An 18,149-nucleotide genomic window follows, 5' to 3' on the forward strand; every position below is an offset into this window, starting at 1 on the left:
AAATTGTTTTTACAGAAGAGGCTAATTTAGTGTGAACTCTATGGTTCAGGGACAAATGGGTTCTGAGTTTCAGGTAATATAGTTTTAGGTAGTCTGCTTGGCATTTCTTTATCAGTGATAGAGGTTTAAGTAGTGTCAACCCTCTTGGGAAATGAAGCTTAGAAGAGTTAGGGAAGATACTAGTGTCCTAGGCAAGTATCCTTCATAACATGGCATAATTTAACTTTTAGTATGAAAAGAGGAGTGCTAAGCCTGAAAAAAAGAAGTCTAGCCATGTAAAGAAGGGCTTAAAAGAATGCTATAAATTGATGGATATCTGCGTTTCTAGCATTCCTTTTTAGCACATCTGTGGTTATATACATGTTGCTAATTCTAGACCACTTATTGTGTGAAGGAACACAGTGGTTCTCAATCCATTAAAATGGTGAGTCCCAGGCCTCCATATTTATTAAGTAGGAAGTTCTGTGTCTGGGGCCTGTAACTGGGTATTTTTAAAAAGCAAACTGAGGCACCTGGGTGGCTCAGTTGGTTAAGCATCTGACTCTTGATTTCAGCTTAGGTCATGATCTCATTGTTCATGAGATCGAGTCCCCCATTGGGCTCTGTGCTGACAGTACAGAACCTGCTTGGGATTTTCTCCCTCCTCTCTCTCTGCCCCTCCTTTCGTTTGTGCTCTCTCTCTCTCAAAATAAATAAATAAATATTAAAAAATGAATAAAAAGCATCCCATGAACTTATTCAGCAAGGATTAAGGACCACTTTCATAGTAGATTACCTATTCTGTCAATTCCAATTAAAAAAGCGAGATGGACACTGGGCAGAATGTAGTAAGTATCCCAGGCTGAGTAGGACTGCCTCACTGATTTTTAAAAAAATAATACATTCCATGTTCCTGATAAAATTAACAATGTGCAGTTGTTTTTTGATGAAAACAGAAATCCTAAGAGATTTCTCTAATTGCTTCTACAGTATTGATTTTATGTCGATTAATTCATTTTGAGGGTGTGACATGTGGCAATGAGGTTCATATTGGTTGCTATGGTGAAAGGTAAAAATTTCTTCTCAGATGCGTTCTACCCGAACATAGATGAGAAGAGTTGTGTTTTTGTTTTTATTTATTTTGCTATTTATAACTTAAGGAATTATAACACCTGATATCTTGAAGGCACTGAAGAGAAAAAATTGTATCTTCATATTAGCTATCTGGATCAAATCAAATAAGAACAAAAAAGAAAATTGATTTCTTTGCTATAAGTCTGATGGATATAGTAAATCATTTCTAACAGAAAAATAAGGAAAATCTTCCATTTCCAAACCTATGGTCAAAGGAAAATGTGAAAAATGGAAAAGCAGTGAAATGAGTTGGGGGTGCTTCAGTGTGAAAAATGAAGCAATTTTAAAGTTAGGTATTAGATTCGAAAAAAAAAAAAATGAGGACTTAAGTGTCACCTCTTCTGGTAACTTGGATGATGTACATCCCAGAATATATTGGGAAAAAGTCCCATGAAATTATGATCCAGACAGTGAATAAACAAACAGACCAATAAACAGAAGTAAAACATAAATGGATGTATATTGGGTGGATTTAAGAGAAGCAGTGTTTTGGTTGTTAATTATAAAAAAGGTAAATAAGCACTGGCCTATTTTTCCAGCCTCTGCAAGCCCTTTTCACCTACATTATGCTCAATTTCCACCCCCAGCTCAGGCTTGTTCTAGTTTTGAGGACTAATTGTGATCTCAGTAGGAAGGATTGATAGGCTAACATGACAATATGTAAGTCCTCATTGATCATAGACTGACCTATTCTCCATTCCAGTAACTTCTTTCTGCCATGTTTCCTTGACCTGGGGTACTATCTTATTAGCCTATTTGTGAAGACCTTCTAGAATTGAGTCCCTACATACCAAAATAAAACTTCTCTGACAGTTGGATGTCTTATCCCAAAGTAAACCTGTTTGAGTGGACAATTTTAGTTTCCAGACTATCCCTTTCAATTACAGCTAATAGTATAGTATTTGACCATCCTTGGCATGGAATAGAAGCCTTATATTTGGCACATTATTCATCACTGAAATCAAGAGTCATTGCTAATCCCCAAACTCAAAATCCCCATTCAAAATTCAGCAAATATTTCTGAGTGGCTACACTGATTCTTGCACATAAAGACCTCAGAAATACTAGTCCCTGCACTTAAAAGTGCCACAGTCTGAGCATGAACATGTAATTTTAATAGACACTAGTACAGAAATAAGTAAAAGAAAGTAAAAAAGGAGGCAGTGATCACCTCTGATTGAAGGGAAGGAAAATGAGAAGTTGCAACGTTTGAGGGGGATTAGCTGCTAAGCTAAGGTTACTAGAAGCTTAGTTGGTGGATGAAGAGGGAAGGACAAGCTGATGGAGAATTTCAAAGGAAAAGACAATAGTTTTCACAAAGGCCCCTTGGAGTGAGCACATTCCCAATGATTCCACTTAGAATAATTTTGACTGTCCATAGTTAAGGAATAGGTGAATGTACTTTGCCTTTAACTCTCAGTGCCTTGAGTTAAGGTATTTTTTTATTCTCTCCTCAAAGGATGCATACTTCCTTTCTTTGTAGTTAGAGGCCTTCTTTGTAAATAGTATGCAAATAGGAAGGAGCTTCATGATTCATCATGACATACCAAAATCTTTGGGATCTGTCGATCTGAGAGGAAGTAAAATGTATTTTCAAAAATAATTTATTTGCCTTTCTCCATCAAAAGAATTCTTAAGGGAGGAGTCTTCTGAGGGAATTTATATTTGAGGGAAACTAGATGCAATCAGAATAGTAAAATTTTATATTTAGAACATGTGGTAGTTATTAAGCTACTGTCTCACAGAGCCATATGTAGATCCAAATGTTTCAAAGACCCTTCCATTATTGATAATAAGGTGGACAAGTTGATACATTCTGTTGATAACGTTCAGCAACAGTGTTTGCTCACTAAACCCATGTGCAAAGTAGCCACAGTGACAGAGATGGAGTCTGGGCATGGATTCAAGGATACAGCTTTCCTTCTCACAAAGGCTGACTTAGCTACTACCACTATGGAGTGCCAGATCTGTTAACACACTCTGGTATATCAGAACCAACTATGATATTCTGACAAAACACCATGCCATTGGAGCAGCAAATAGTTCATTCACCTGGTGTATTGATTACATTGGACTTCTATCATCCTGAAACGTACAGCAATTGCTTTCGCCAAAATAGATGAATATCTGTATATTGATCTGCTTCATCTGTGGATAATGCTTCTGCCAGCATCACCACCCATGGACCCAGAGGATGTTTTTTTATTATCACTTTATTCCACTCAACGTTGCTTCTGACTACAGAACTCATTTTATATTATAAGCAATGCAATATTGTGCTATTTCCTGTGGAATTCACTAGTTTTACTATACATTCCATCACCTAAAAGCTGCTGGCTTAATAAAATAGTGGATTGACCACTGAAGACTCAGTTGAGGTACAATTTGGGAGAAAACATCCTCAAGAACTGAGGTCCTGTCCTACAAAGGCAGTACACGTTTTGAATTACTGAGTAATGTTTCTCCCATGTGCATCCTTAAGTAAGAGAGGAAATGGGAATGGTTCCTTTCATGATTGCATTTTACAACCCACTTACAAAATTTTTTCCCCTATAACCGTAATTTTGAAACTGTCTGGTTTTCAGCTGTTATTTCCAAAGTAGAAGAACTGCTTCCACATACGTACATAGAAATATTGCATTAGATTGGAAGTTTAATTCAAGGATATTTTAGACGCTTTATCCCACTGGGCATGTGTAGAAGAAAGAGGGACACTGTACTATACTGGTTGATACAATTGATCCTGATTATCAAGGTATATTTGGATTGCTGCTACATAGTGGTGCAGGAAAGACTATGAAATTCAGGACATTCTCCAGGGAGTTTTTAGCATTTCTATGTTCAGTGGTAAAACGTAGTTGAAGTCTATAGGAACCAAAGAAAGATAAAGTTACTTAGCATTCAGATCCTCTAGGAATAAAAGTTGGGGTCATTCATTAGGTAAAGATCTTTGGCTGGCTGAGATCCTGGCTGAAAGCAAACAGAACATGTTATGGGTAGTGGAAAAAATTATAAATAACAACCAAGGCATCATAACCTGTTAGAGAAATGAGATCAGCAGTAGCTCTGTGTATTTTTCTTCCCTGTCTACTCTTGGTGTATTTTAATATACTACCTAGTTTTTGTGTCTATTTATATCCATATATTTTGATATATTAACTAACATCCTTTTTCCCATCTCTTTTCTTCTTATGTCATACAAGGGTTATCTTATGTCATACATTTAATTTTACAATATAGTTTTTAGTATACAGAATATTTAATATAGGCTGTACAGAATTTGAGAATCATATCACATCTCCCAGAGGGGGATATGGTGACTATTATTCAGGAATGGATACAATGGCTTTTGGGATTTAGTTATTCTTTTGGGGGATAGAATAAGTGAATATTTATTTGTGAAGAAAAAAACATAAGCATGCTACAGCTTTAATATGAAATTTAACCATGGGTAGGAAGGTGTGTCTACGTTGACTCTCAATAGCCAAGGGATGGACTCTGCTAGTTATTAGCTAGTGTTTCTCAACCCTAAAGATATCCTTCTATGTGTCACTTTGTGATAATGGGGGTGAGCCTCTGCAGGCTACTTATATCCTTTACTAGCTGGATCCTTACCAGATGTTGACATAGACTGGAAGAACAAGGGGCTTGCTCTCTCCTGAGTTCATTTCAACAATTGGTCTTGACCCTGAGGAGGCAGTAGAGTTTGGCTTCCAGCTTTTTGTAAGCACTCCCAAAATCAGCACCGTCATTCCCTTAAGAAGTTTCAACATAGGGGTGCCTGGGAGGCCCAGTCTGTTAAGAGTCTGACTCTTGATTTGGGTTCAGGTCATGATGTCAGGGGTGTGAGATTGAGCCCTGTGTTGGGCTCCACGCTAACAGGGCAGAGCCTGCTAGGGATTCTCTCTCTCCCTCTCCCTCTGCCCCTCCCCTGCTCGTGCACACACAAGTGCGTGCTGTATCTCTCTCTCAAAAAAAGAGAAGTTTCAACATATGTTGGGCTATATCACCCCCCCCCAAGAATTCTTATATCATTAGTTCTGTAGAATGCAGCTAAACTCCTGAGGTTTCTGTACCACCCAACTGAAACCCCCTACTCAGAGGTTTGAGTTCCTGCTTCATGAGGCCCCTCTTCTAATATCAACTGGTAGCATGAGGTACCAATACTAACTGAACAGTATCCCCTTGTCAGAAGTCTGAGGCCAGTTCCACGAAGACCTTCCCATAGCCACCACATTCTAATATGTCTAACCATTTCCTTATCTTTCCTCAGTATTAGGAGTGATACTATCATGGATGGAACTGGAGAGTGTGATGCTAAGTGAAATAAGCCATACAGAGAAAGACAGATACCATATGGTTTCACTCTTATGTGGATCCTGAGAAACATAACAGAAACCCATGGGGGAGGGGAAGGAAAAAAAAAAAAAAAAAGAGGTTAGAGTGGGAGAGAGCCAAAGCATTAGAGACTGTTAAAAACTGAGAACAAACTGAGGGTTGATGGGGGGTGGGAGGGAGGGCAGGGTGGGTGATGGGTATTGAGGAGGGCACCTTTTGGGATGAGCACTGGGTGTTGTATGGAAACCAATTTGACAGTAAATTTCATATATTAAAAAAAAAAAAAAAAAAAAAAAAAGGAGTGATACTATCTCCCCAGTACCTAACCCTGTATTCTTACAGTTTCCTTTTTAATTCACAGATCTATTTAATCTACTACTACCATTTGTATTAATTCTCTCTGTTAAAATAACTGGCATTGTTTGTTTTCTCTCATTGAGTGCTGACCGATACACAACACACACATACATGCATGCGTGCACACATCCGTATCATTTTTTGATAATAAACTATAGAAAGTAAAGTTTATCTTGGCTAATTGGTCAGGGGTTAAATATTTTTTTATATACAAAGTTAAGAAAAACCTAGTCAGTAACTAGAGTATTCTTTGAAGACGGAAGACATAGGAGAGTGTCAGAAATGCTTGATGTGTACTTAGATTTCACGCATTTTACAGAAGAAAACATGTATTCACATATTCAAACTGTTCCAAACATACTTATAAGTTTTCTAACAGAAACACACATCCGTTTTTAAATCAAAATTGAGATTGCGTACCTGAGTTGCACTAGCAAAATTTCCAGTGCTTGCTTGGTAGCCACATGGCAGACCTCAATTGTTAGCTTGCTTGTTCACATTGCATCCTGATGATACAATAATCTGTAGATGTAATCTTTTTCTTTTTCTTTTCTTTTTTTTTTTTTTTTTGAGAAAGAGAGCGAGCTAGCAGGGGAGGGGTAGAGAGTTTCTTAAGCAAGCTCCACGCCCACCGTGGAGCCCAATGTGGGGATGGATCTCACCACCATGTGATCATGACCCAAGGCAAAATCGAGAGTCAGATGTTTAACTGGGCCACTGAGGCGCCCCGATGTAATGTTTGAACCATATGTGGCAGTTGCATGGCACCAAAGATCAGAACACACATGAAATACCACTATTCAAGAGGATTTCCATTATTGTTCCGTGTTCTGCCTCTGCATATCCCCACAAGACTGACTGAGAAGGGAAGCAGACTCTTCCGAGTCAATCCTGCAGTAGGATTAGGGCAGCACAAGAGTTCTTCCAATGGAACATGGGACCCCCACAGCACTTGTGCCTTTCTTTATCTTTTCAGTTCTGAGCTCTGACACTTACTCGTGAACTTGAGTGTTAGGTTTACACCACTCCTAGTTAGCAGTTCCTCTGATATCAATTCTGTTTCAGCATCTGACCACACTTTTCTGTCTTAGATATTATTTCAGTCTCTTTCTGGACCCATTCCTCAGTCCTGATGCTTTACTCTGAGGTTTTTTCATTACTTCCAATGTGACACTTAACCACTAACTCTAGCATTGCCTTCCCTTTGTGGCTGAGAAGAGAGGAAAAAATTGACTTGTCATCAATTGGCTCTGCTTTCTGCTTAAAAGGTAAAAACTTCACAAGAGAATATCATTCCCAATTTAACAATAATAGGTCATAATTTAAAAATTATATTTGTGCCTCATCAGAGAGCTAGCATCACAACAAAACCAGGCAAACTGACAGCAATGGGTGACAAGACATGCTGAGGAGAGACAGGAAATGTGAGCTGTTTCAGCTCACCACAATGTGATTGGAAGGGGTAAAAGCCATAGAGTTGGGTAAGGAGGAAACAGCTGAAATGTTAACAGATTGATGAAGCTTCATGTGAGCTATGGAACAGTTTCTAATTCCTGAGAATGCAAGACACAAGGAGAATATATGACCAGTTATGAGCCTCTCCTGGATGCCTTTGGGAGGCAGAAGAAAGGACATGTTGGACCTGCTTAGGACCCATCTGTGTTCTGGGCTACAAGAGCACAGGATGTTAACTGGCTGCTGGGGAGGGATAGGCAGAAAATTTGCTCAGGTCTCAGATCCTTCTTTGATTTGAGGAAATGACATCAGCTGCTGGGACATGGGAGAAATGGCACCTCTACCCGGGTCCCTGCCTTGTTGCCAGGAAGAGTGTCTGCCTCTGGGAGAAGAGTAGGAACTCTGCCTCCAAACTCCATGCTATGTTAACATGAGGCAAAACCCCAGAAGATGAATCTTGAAGCCTGTACGGCTGTCTTTTTTCTTGTTGAGATTAAAGGGTTTTGCTGCTTCTTTTCATGAGCGAAAAGCACTCTTCTCAAACACTTTTCTTCTTTTAATAAATATACGTAACTTTCTCCTGATAGATTGCTTCGTATAAGGATCCAGCTACAGAAAACTCCTTTTATTACTGCCATTTTGACTTCTTGAATTTAGTAATATGTCTTTCCTGAGTTTCCAAGAGATTCTCATCCTCATTGTTATTTGTAGATCATTGTGACATTTTGTACTTGACAATAGTTATCTTGGGTCTTCTTGACTCCAGGCGAGAAATAACATTTATATTGTACATCCTTGGTTTTCTCTGTTCTCTGCTTTGCCAATCCTACAGGCAGAAATTTTGTTTTGATATTTCCAGAAACCCTTGTATCATCTAAAGTAACTTAATAAAACAAAGCCATATGACAAAAAGACATTTTATGAATAATTTGACAAATGAGGTTCTCAAGATAGCATTTACTGCAAATATTTTATACATCAGTTGTCATCCTGATTAGTTTTTCCTTTGGAAAAAATATGGGATACTATCCCCTGGGGAATCATCTTTTAGGCTTGAAGCCATATATATTCTTTCATAATTTACCTTTTAAAGCATTTCAATGTGCTTCACATTTGATGCTCCCCCCCTCCCTCTGTTCCTCAGCAAATTTCTCTTAAATTATAAATTCAGTCATGGATCTCTTATTGCTTTAAAAAAAACACATTCCCAAACATTCTTTTTCTGAATTCTTCTTTTCAAACAATTTGCTGTCCTATTTTATTTATTTATTTATTTTTATTTATTTTAAAAAAAATTTTTTTAACGTTTTATTTTTTTTTGAGACGGGGAGAGACAGAGCATAAACAGGGGAGGGTCAGAGAGAGGGAGACACAGAATATGAAACAGGCTCCAGGCTCTGAGCTGTCAGCACAGAGCCTGACACGGGGCTCGAACTCACGGACCGCGAGATCATGACCTGAGCCGAAGTCGGCCGCTTAACTGACTGAGCCACCCAGGCACCCCTAGCTGTCCTATTTTATTTTGTCATCACATTATTAAAAGCTTGGTCTAATGTGACATTTTCAGTTTCTGTTCTGTTTCCATTCTACTACAGTTTGAGTCTCATCCTCACCAGCTGTTATGAGCTGAGTTATACAACCCTGCTCCCCTTTGTACATCGAAGGCCTAACCCCCAGCACCTTAGGATGTGACTGTGCTTGGTGAAAGGGTCTTTAAAGAGGAAACTCAGTTAAAATGAGATCATTAGGTCCTCCAAAACGACTGGTGTCCTTTCTATAAGAAGAGGAAATTAGGACACAGACATGGAGAGAGAAGGCTATATGAAGATGCTGGGAGAAGATAGACATGTACAGGCCAAGGAGACAGAAACTAACCTGGCCAATACCTTGATCTCAGACTTTTAGCCTTCAGAATTGTGAGAAAATAAACTTCTCTTCTACTATGACACTGTGGTACTATGTCATGGCAGCCTCAGCAAACCAATACATCCCCCTTACAGGGAATGTTTCTGATGTGATTACAGTGTCCTCCTCGTTGGTATGATGGTAGAACTTAAAGATAGGGATTTTCAAGTAAGATGAACAAAATTTTTTAAATTAAAATCTTTTTTAAGTCAATTAGTAGCTCTGAAACTTCAGGTAAATATTTAGTCTTTCTGAGCCCTAGTTTCCAAACTTCTAAAAATGGGATGATAGAGGTGCCTGGGTGGCTCAGTCAGTTAAGCTTCCAACTTTGGCTCAGGTCATGATCTTGCAGTTTGTGAGTTCAAGCCCTGTGTCGGGCTCTGTGTTGACAGCTCAGAGCCTAGAGCCTGTTACATATTCTGTGTCTCCCTCTCTCTCTGCCCCTCCCCACTTGTGCTCTTTTTCTCTCTCTCTCTTGCTCTCTCTCTCTCAAAAATAAACATTAAAAAAATTTTAAGTAAAGCAATAAAAAGGGGATAATAAATATTTATTTTAAGCATTAAGAAAGATAGTATAAATGGAAATGGCTTGCAGAGTATTGAGCAGATGTTAATGAAACTTATGTTCTAGTTTTTACCCATTGTCCAACTAGCATGTTTCTTTAATTCAGCAGACTCCTACTATATTGAATGACATATGTTTAAGATAATTTATTTAATATTTTTTTGAACCTTCCACAAACTCTTCCTTTCCCACTTATCCTTCTAAGAGTCAGCCCCTACCCCATTTAGAGTTGATGACCTCCCGTCACATTTCACTGAGAAAATGGAAGTAATTGAATCAGAAGACCCTAACTTTTCCAACATCGAGTTTACAAATACACACACATCTACATTCTATTTTTTTGTGCCCATTCAGGCATAAAGGAAGACCCATCCCTACCCATTGCAGAAGACCTCAAATCTCAAGGACCTTGCTCTGGTAGATTTTCCCTTTCACTAACATGTGTCTTTCTTTGTAACTTTTCACTTCCAGTAGCATACAAAAATTCTTTAATGTCCTCTCTCTCAAAAAAAAAAAAAGTTTCAATTTCTCCTTTGATCCCATACCCCCTTCCTGCTTTCCGCCTCTCTTCTCTCTGCTCCATTTCTTGTAAAAACCTTCAAAAGAGTTGTATAGAGCCCACTTAATCTGGCTCCTGATGTTCCCATTCTACTGAAACTGTTGTTCTCAGAGTCACAACTACCCCCATGTTTTTAGACCCAATATGTTCTTTCTCTCCCCTCTATATTAACGTCTTAAGAACACTAGATACATTTCTTTATGTCCTCATTTTTGCCTACATGGCTTTGGTGACTTATTGTCCTTGTTTCTTTCCTCCCTCATTGGCCAGTGATTCTCATCCTCCTTTGCTGACTCATCGGTATCCATTCATCCTTTCAATAGGGATTGCCAGACTGCAGCTTTTCTTCTGTATTTATACTGAGAACCTGGTGTTTATACTGAGAACCCTGCACTCCCATGATGTGAAATAATGCCTATTTGCTAAAGATTACCAAATATATGTCTGCAACCCTTTTCTTTATTTTGAGTTCCATCCTCCAAGATCCAACAGACTACTTGGCAGCCTCTCTTGGATATCTCATCACCATATCCAGAAGGGACCTTAATATATCCAAAAGAGCACTCTTGACTCCATTTTCTTTACTAATTTCATTACTTGCCTCATCTTTTCTATTTCAGCAATGGTCCTGTTGTTGTCCTAATGCTCCTAATTCTAAGAGTCATCCTTGATTCCACCTTTTTTTTTTTCTGTTTAGCATTGGCTATATTTATATTGTCACCTAGTCCATTGACACATCCTGTTGGTTTTGCCTCTGAAATACATGTGGACTCAGTCTTATTCCCAAAAGCTCCATCATCACCCATCTGGTTGAAATCACTATCGCCTCCCATTTGGACTAGTGCAATATAGTAATTCATGTCCCTACTAAAGTTCTGGTCCCAACAATCCATTTGTCACAGCAGTCAGGATAACTTGTGAAAATTCCAGTCTTCTTAAAATTATTTCAGTACTCTGATGAAATCATTTAAAGTCTCTTCTAAGAAGAGAGGCCACTCTTCTTAGGCCTCTGCTGACATCTGGGGATCTCTTTACCCTCATCTTGCACCAGGTTCCCTTTGTTTACCATCTTTCCCTTTGCTGGTGTCCCTGAGAGAAGCCAAGTTCTTTTTTGCCATAGGCCCTTTGAATTTGTTCCCACTTACTAAAATATTTTCCCCAAAGAATTTTCTGGCTGATTCCTCATGAGACCAGTGTAAAGCTATAGGTAATTTCCTCAGAGAAGCCAGCCTATCTAAATTGGAAACTTACCAAGTAATTCTTTATAAAATACATATTGTATATCACATTATAGTGCTTAATTGAATTTTGTGCTTATTTCGCTATTTCCTGGTTTACTTGTGTTTCCCCCCCCACTACAATGTGAACATCTTAATGGCAAGTACCTTGTCTATCTTGTAATTTTGTGCTAGGAACTTTCATACACACTTATAAAAATATCATATTAATTATCAAAGCTATAACTTCAGATAGCTACTAATATTAGCAGAATTTTATGAGAAAAGGAGGGCTTAGGGGACAATAAGCAGCTTGCCAGGAATCATGGAGCTAGATGGAGCAGACTTGGTATTCAAAATGAGGCATATCTGATGCCAAAATCTGTGATCTTAATCTATGATTTATTGCCTCCTAGTCTCCTGATTCCTGGGATTTTGACTTTTTTTTATTGTTGTGCTCTTCCCTTGGAACTAATATTTGGTGCTGTTTTAGCCATTCTGACCTTTGGCTCTCTAAATAGTTATGGTAAGGACCTTCCTATACTCATGCTGTTTCTGCCTTCCTTGGTTAAATATCCCCCTGTCATGTTAAAAATTCCATTCTATCTCTGGGACCTCCTGCTTTGCACCACAAGATCTTGAAATACTTTTCCCCTACTTTGCAGAAAACCGTGTCCTTGAGTGGGTCACCATCTCTGGTCCCTGGTTTCCTTGTTTGTAAAGCCAGGGGTTTGGATTGATCTGGGCATTCTGTTTCAGGTTTAAAAATTCAGCAAAAATGATGACAACTCATGTCTCTTCATCCTTTTTCATTTGGTATTTTTAAGTTATCAATACTTTAAGCAATTTAATTCCCCTAGTACTAAAACAAATTAATTCCATAAAGAGTTGGGAGATGTCCCACATTGTAGGAGGAACATTCTTTAGGTTATGATAGTACATGGCTTCTTCATCAGCTAATAGGGTGCAATTCAATTCCCTTAGATTAATATTTTACTCCACCACAAAATGTTATTAATAGCCCAGCAGATGGCTGCCTGCCTTAGGATGATCAGCTGTACAACATTTTAGTAACTATTTACTGAATATGTCCTATGTGCCAGGGTCTGTGTTAGGTGCTAGACTCTGTGCTGGAGGCTAGAGATGCTCAGTAGACAGACCCTGTCTTCAAGGAGCTCAAGATTTATTGGGAGAGATAGACAAACCTACAAATTGTCTAACCAAAGCAGACTGATATAAAAGCTCAACTGAACAACAAGAGCAGCAACAAAATCAACTGTGGGAACATGGGTGAGTGCAATTATGATGTTATAACTGCTCCTTGTTCTAGGAAATTAGTTCTCCTGCTTCAGAAAACAAACAGTGAACATTTTAAAAGCTGGTCACAATCCAGCAATATGAAAAGATACTAAGAAAAAGCCAGGTCCTCCTCTGCCATCCCATCTGATTCCCAGAGCACACTTCGAGACATTTCTCTGGCTTCTGAACTCACCTCCTTCTATAACCCTGGGATTTCTGCTTTTCTGAGCAAGCTTCTGCCTTGCAATCACCAGCAGGCAAGCAATCTGCTGTTCATTCCCAAAGCTCCAGGGACCTGCCTTCTGCCTGGACTCTTTCTAGGCTGCCAAGTTGGCAAGGCACTTGGTTTGTGGGCATGTGGATCAGGGCAGTCTTCTCAGCAGGATGGCCCAGGGGATGCTTGGGGAGCAGCGTGGAGGGGAAGCCTCAGCAGGAAATACAGCCAGCAAGTCTCTCCAAAAGATGTAATTAATCTGTGGCTGCGTTGTGAGGCAGGCTTGCCATCCCTGGAGTGTTCTGCTTCACTTTTGTATCTAGCTGGGATTCCCATGCGCTCAAGAGACAGGTGACAGGAGAACCGATAGGTGTTACCAACACAGGGGAACACATGGATAATAGTGAGTAAATAACAAAAGCACTGTGCAAGCTTTTTAAAAAGTTCCTTATACTCTTTTTACAACAACTAGGTGTTAATATGTATAATATGTTATAGTTTTTAAAGTGTAAACTGATATTCCTATGAGGAAGGTAGTATTATTACTGCCATTTTACAAGAGGATAATGAGGCTGGGAGAGGTTGGGCAACCTTCCCAAGGTCACACAAGTATCGCAAAGCAGAGCCAGGATGTGCTCATCAGCCTCTGACTCTAGATGTCATGGTTCTTCCACTTGAGGCTTTGTTTCCATGCTTAGAATGTAGGAACTAGACCTTGAGCTCCCCGAGGGTGGGTGTCCCGTCCTGCCTTCTCCATCTACCACCTCACTTAGTTCCTGAGTCAGTGCCTGCCCAGTCAGGTTGATTGAGAAGAGCTCCACCCACATCAGAGGAAGGTTTAAGATTCAGTTAAAATTGGGGTGCCTGGGTGGCACAGTAGGTTTAGCTTCCAACTCTTGATCCTGGCTTGGGTCATGATCTCACCGTTCATGAGTTTGAGCTCTGCATCGGGTTCTACGAGCTTTTAGCATTCTGTCTCTCCCTCTCTCTGCCCTTCCCCCACTTGTGCTCTGTCTGTCTCTCTCAAAATAAATAAATAAACTTAAAAAAAGACAGAATTTGTTAAAAAACTGTTGGCTAATCTTCTGGGAACTCTAAATGGCAAGCCTCCCCACTCCATTTTTTTTTAAGTTTATTTATTTATTTTGAGAGTGAGAGAGAGAGAGCATGAGCAGAGAGGGGCAGAGAGACAGGGAGAGAGAGAATCCCAAACAGGCTCTGCACTGTGGAGCCCGATGCAGGGCTCAAACCCACGAACCATGAGATCATGACCTGAGCCAAAATCAAGAGTCAGATGCTTAACCGACTGAGCCACCCAGGTACCCCTCCCTACTCCATTTTTGACCCTGTGTTTGTTCCCCTTCACATCCCCTACATGCTGCTGCTCCCCACCTCTCTCTAGTTTGAGCTTGCTAAGTCTCTTTTTTACCAACTTGTTCTTGGAATCATCTCCTGCTACACCAGCCATGCTTCTCAACTAGTGATCAAAATAAGCACCTATTCTGGCAGCTCCTGTTCCTCTGTTGAGCGAAGAGTATATATTCTTTCTCTCTATATACATTTCTTCTGCTAACTCTCTAAATTCTTTATGAAGAAGCATATAGAACAGGTTAAGAACATCGGTTCATATCCTGACAGATTACGTCTGTGCTTCAAGTCTGTAAGGAACTAAGTGTAAGGTAAGGATGATAATGGCATTTAAATGGTAGGATTGGACAAAGTGTTAAACAAATCAATCCATGTGATGTACTTAACACTTTGTGCACAGCAAACACACTTAGCTGTGTTTTTAGTATTTTCTGTGTTTTTTACCTATCGTTTCTTTCCTAAAGTGTTTCTTGAATCTCATGCTTCTATGTCTTTCTTGTTTTGGTCCCTATGAATTGAATGTTTTTACTACCAAAATTCCACAAGTCAAAATACTACTCATTCTTCATCAAGCCACCAAGTCAGAAGAGTATTCCAAACAAGGGAATCTAACAGGTGTTCACTGAATATCCACTCTGTGCCAGGCATGGTCCAACGGTGCCACAGACCCAGGGGCTGAAGAGGACAGCTCTTGTGGTCCTCGCATTTTGGTGCTCTTTTCTTATCTTGCACACACCCTAGCCTATGAAACTACTATTTACTAAACAGGTTACATTTTGTTTTATGTTACTTAGTTATTTGCATAACTGGACTGGGAAGCATTAGGTGGAGAGGAGTTGTTCTCAATGACTACTGCATCCTTTTGGCCTAATGTAGCACACAAAACCAAAAGGGTACTTATTTTTGAATGAACAGATGAATGAAAGCATGCACATGGAAATGTGCTTGCTTTTTTTTTTTTTTTTTTTTTTTTTTTGTCTATGTGAGTCCTTGAGTGAAGGAGAAGGAAATATTTCTAAAGCTCCTTTTCTATTGCACTGACATTTATCCACAGGGCACCATCCGGCACCAAAGCTCCTCTCCCTTCCCAAGGAAACTATAAGCATGAAAGCTCCTGATTCCATTGCTTAAACATCAGCTTTGCTTGATGGGTGTTGGTTTAAAGTTTCAAATCCCTCTATTTTTGGCATGCCCCTAATCTGATATCCTTAGAGAAAAAGAATATATAACACTCCAAAATATTCTTTCTTTTAGCATAATCGCTCAACTCTCTCTTCTTGCCAGAAAGATTTTGTTTTTGTTTTTGTTTTTTAAACAAACCTGAGAACAGCTAGGGTCCCTGGTCAGACCTTATTCTGAATGGCAGAGAAAAAAAATTAATTATGAATTGGACTTGTTTGTCAGTTACTTACTAATCATAACTGAAGCATGATTAAATTGTCTCTAAGAAACCCATGAAAGCTCTGTAATTGTGCTAATGCATTCTATTATTATTTCTTGAATTAAAAAAAAAAGCATCTAGAGTATAGTAAAGTCCAGAATGGACCTTGGAGCTTTATGGCAATCCATTCTTTTTACAGATAAGAATACCGAGGAACAAGAAAGTAAACACACTGATGCCAGGAACAAAAGACTGAATAAAAAAGGCTAAAAACAACTTCTGGAGTGCCTGGGTAGCTCAATCTGTTGGGCTGCTAACTTCAGCTCAGGTCATGATCTTACAGCTTGTGAGTTCAAGCCCCATGTCAACCCCTGTTTGAGCCCCTGTTCCAGCAGTCTGTGCTGACAGCTCAGAGTCTGGAGCCTGCTTCAGATTGTGTCTCCTACCCTCTCTGCCCCTTCTCCACTCATGCTCTGTCTCTCTCTCTGTCTCAAAAGTAAGTAAACATTAACAATAATAACAACAAAAGAACTTCTAAAGTGAAAAGCATACTATTAAAACTTAAAAGATAATTTTAAAAAGCAGGAGATATTTGTAATGTTTATGACAAAAGGGCTAACTTTTAAAAATATTATGAAAAATCTATACAATTTACTAATAAAATGCAGAACAATCCTCTCCCAATATAAAATGGCAAAACATGTAAAGAGATTTTAGGGAAAAAATCTATAATATGTGTAGGAAATAGAGAAATTCAAATGGATACATTTCTACTCTTCAGAGTAGCAGAGGCCAAGAAGACTGATGACATCTCATGCAGGTGAGGGGGGAGGGTGGTGGAAATATTTTCATTCTCTATTTTTGGGAAATAGGAATAGATTTGCATGTACAGATGTGGAAATATATCTAAGATTATTAAGTAGGAAAAAAGTGCAGAATTATGTGCAGATACAATTCTTTGTATATCAGAATGGTGGAATGAAGCTTCTCTTAATTTGTTAATTTGTTCCTTTTTGTACTTGTCTGAATTTTCTAAATGGCAGAATAGATATAGCTAATTTCCCCTAATCTGCTCCTTATATTATCTTTTTTTTCTTCGATTTAAGAGAAAACAAAAATAAAAGTAAAATATTTCAATATAGTTTTATTTATTTATTTATTCATTTATTCATTTATTTATTTTAAATATATGAAATTTATTGTCAAATTGGTTTCCATACAACACCCAGTGCTCATCCCAACAGGTGCCCTCCTCCATGCCCATCACCTACCCTCCCCTCCCTCCCACCCCCATCAACCCTCAGATTGTTCTCAGTTTTTAAGAGTCTCTTATGCTTTGGCTCTCAATATAGTTTTTAAAAGAAGTCTTTCAAAGAAGCCAAGAATAGGTCAGGGCCCTCAAATCTGATGTTAATCTTGCTGCTACTTTTTGGAAACTGTTCTCCAGCCTGGCTAAATAAAGTTTCTTCAACATGATTTCCTGTATCTTATGATTTACCAATTTTGCTACCTAAGTATGACGTACATTTCCTTACCTTCCTTGTCATAGCTTTAATTTCTCCTAATCTTCAAGAATAAATCAAAGGATAGCCTTTTTGAAGAAAGCATCTACTTTTCAAGGCTCTTCCTCTGTGGAATCATATATCTCTCAGACTTCTTTTATAGGCTCCACTACATTGCTATGATTATTAAGTTTTTCCTGCCCTGTTTGAAAGACTGTAAGTACCCGGAGGTCAGGATTTTTATTCATTTCAACAAATAAAACAGGCATTATGGCTGGCATGGTATATGGAATGTAGTAAAAATTTAAAATGTTTGATGAACGAATTATCTTTGAATGATCATGATTTATCCTCAATCTAAGAGCAATCAGAAGGACACTTATGTTTCAAATATCCAAGGAATTGCCCATCGTGGTGAAGAACCTGTTTCTATAGTAAGACTACATTAACTCTCAACTGTGTCCTTTACCAGCTATATAATCTGCGTTCTGTATATTAAATCCATATATATATACACACACACACACATATATATATGTGTGTGTGTGTGTATATATGTATGTGTGTTTGTATATATATGTATATATATATATATATATATATACATATACATATATATATATATAATCTATAAAGTAGGGACAATATTAGAACCTGTGTTACAGACTTGTTGTGAACTGAATGAAATAGAACTTACAAAGAGTTTAGAGTAGTGCCTTGAATACAGTAAAAACCAAATGTATATTATCTTTTAAAACTGTAATATTAAATCCATTCTCTGATTTTTTTTTAAGTGATGGAATTGGAATTACCTTAAGTCTTTATTTTTCCAACATTGGCACATTTTTTTTAAAGTTTACTTATTTATTGGGGCGCT

The 18,149-nt window shown here is 38.5% G+C and overlaps 1 protein-coding gene across 2 annotated transcripts in view; it reads right to left on the reverse strand.

Annotated features, from left to right (window-relative positions):
- TYR (tyrosinase) overlaps positions 1-18,149 on the reverse strand; it is a 111,686-nt gene that overhangs the window by 42,224 nt on the left and 51,313 nt on the right. The window contains exon 4 of one of the 2 annotated variants that reach the window (XM_042905443.1): positions 4,024-4,083. The exons of the other annotated variant lie outside the window; for it this stretch is intronic. Coding sequence (XP_042761377.1) covers positions 4,050-4,083 — 34 coding nt within the window. The 3' untranslated portion in view covers positions 4,024-4,049. Of the gene's footprint in view, positions 1-4,023; positions 4,084-18,149 lie in introns of those variants that run through there. 2 annotated transcript variants of the gene reach the window in all.

The sequence above is a fragment of the Panthera leo genome, chromosome D1, assembly GCF_018350215.1.
Source record: "Panthera leo isolate Ple1 chromosome D1, P.leo_Ple1_pat1.1, whole genome shotgun sequence".
Lineage (NCBI taxonomy): Eukaryota > Metazoa > Chordata > Mammalia > Carnivora > Felidae > Panthera > Panthera leo.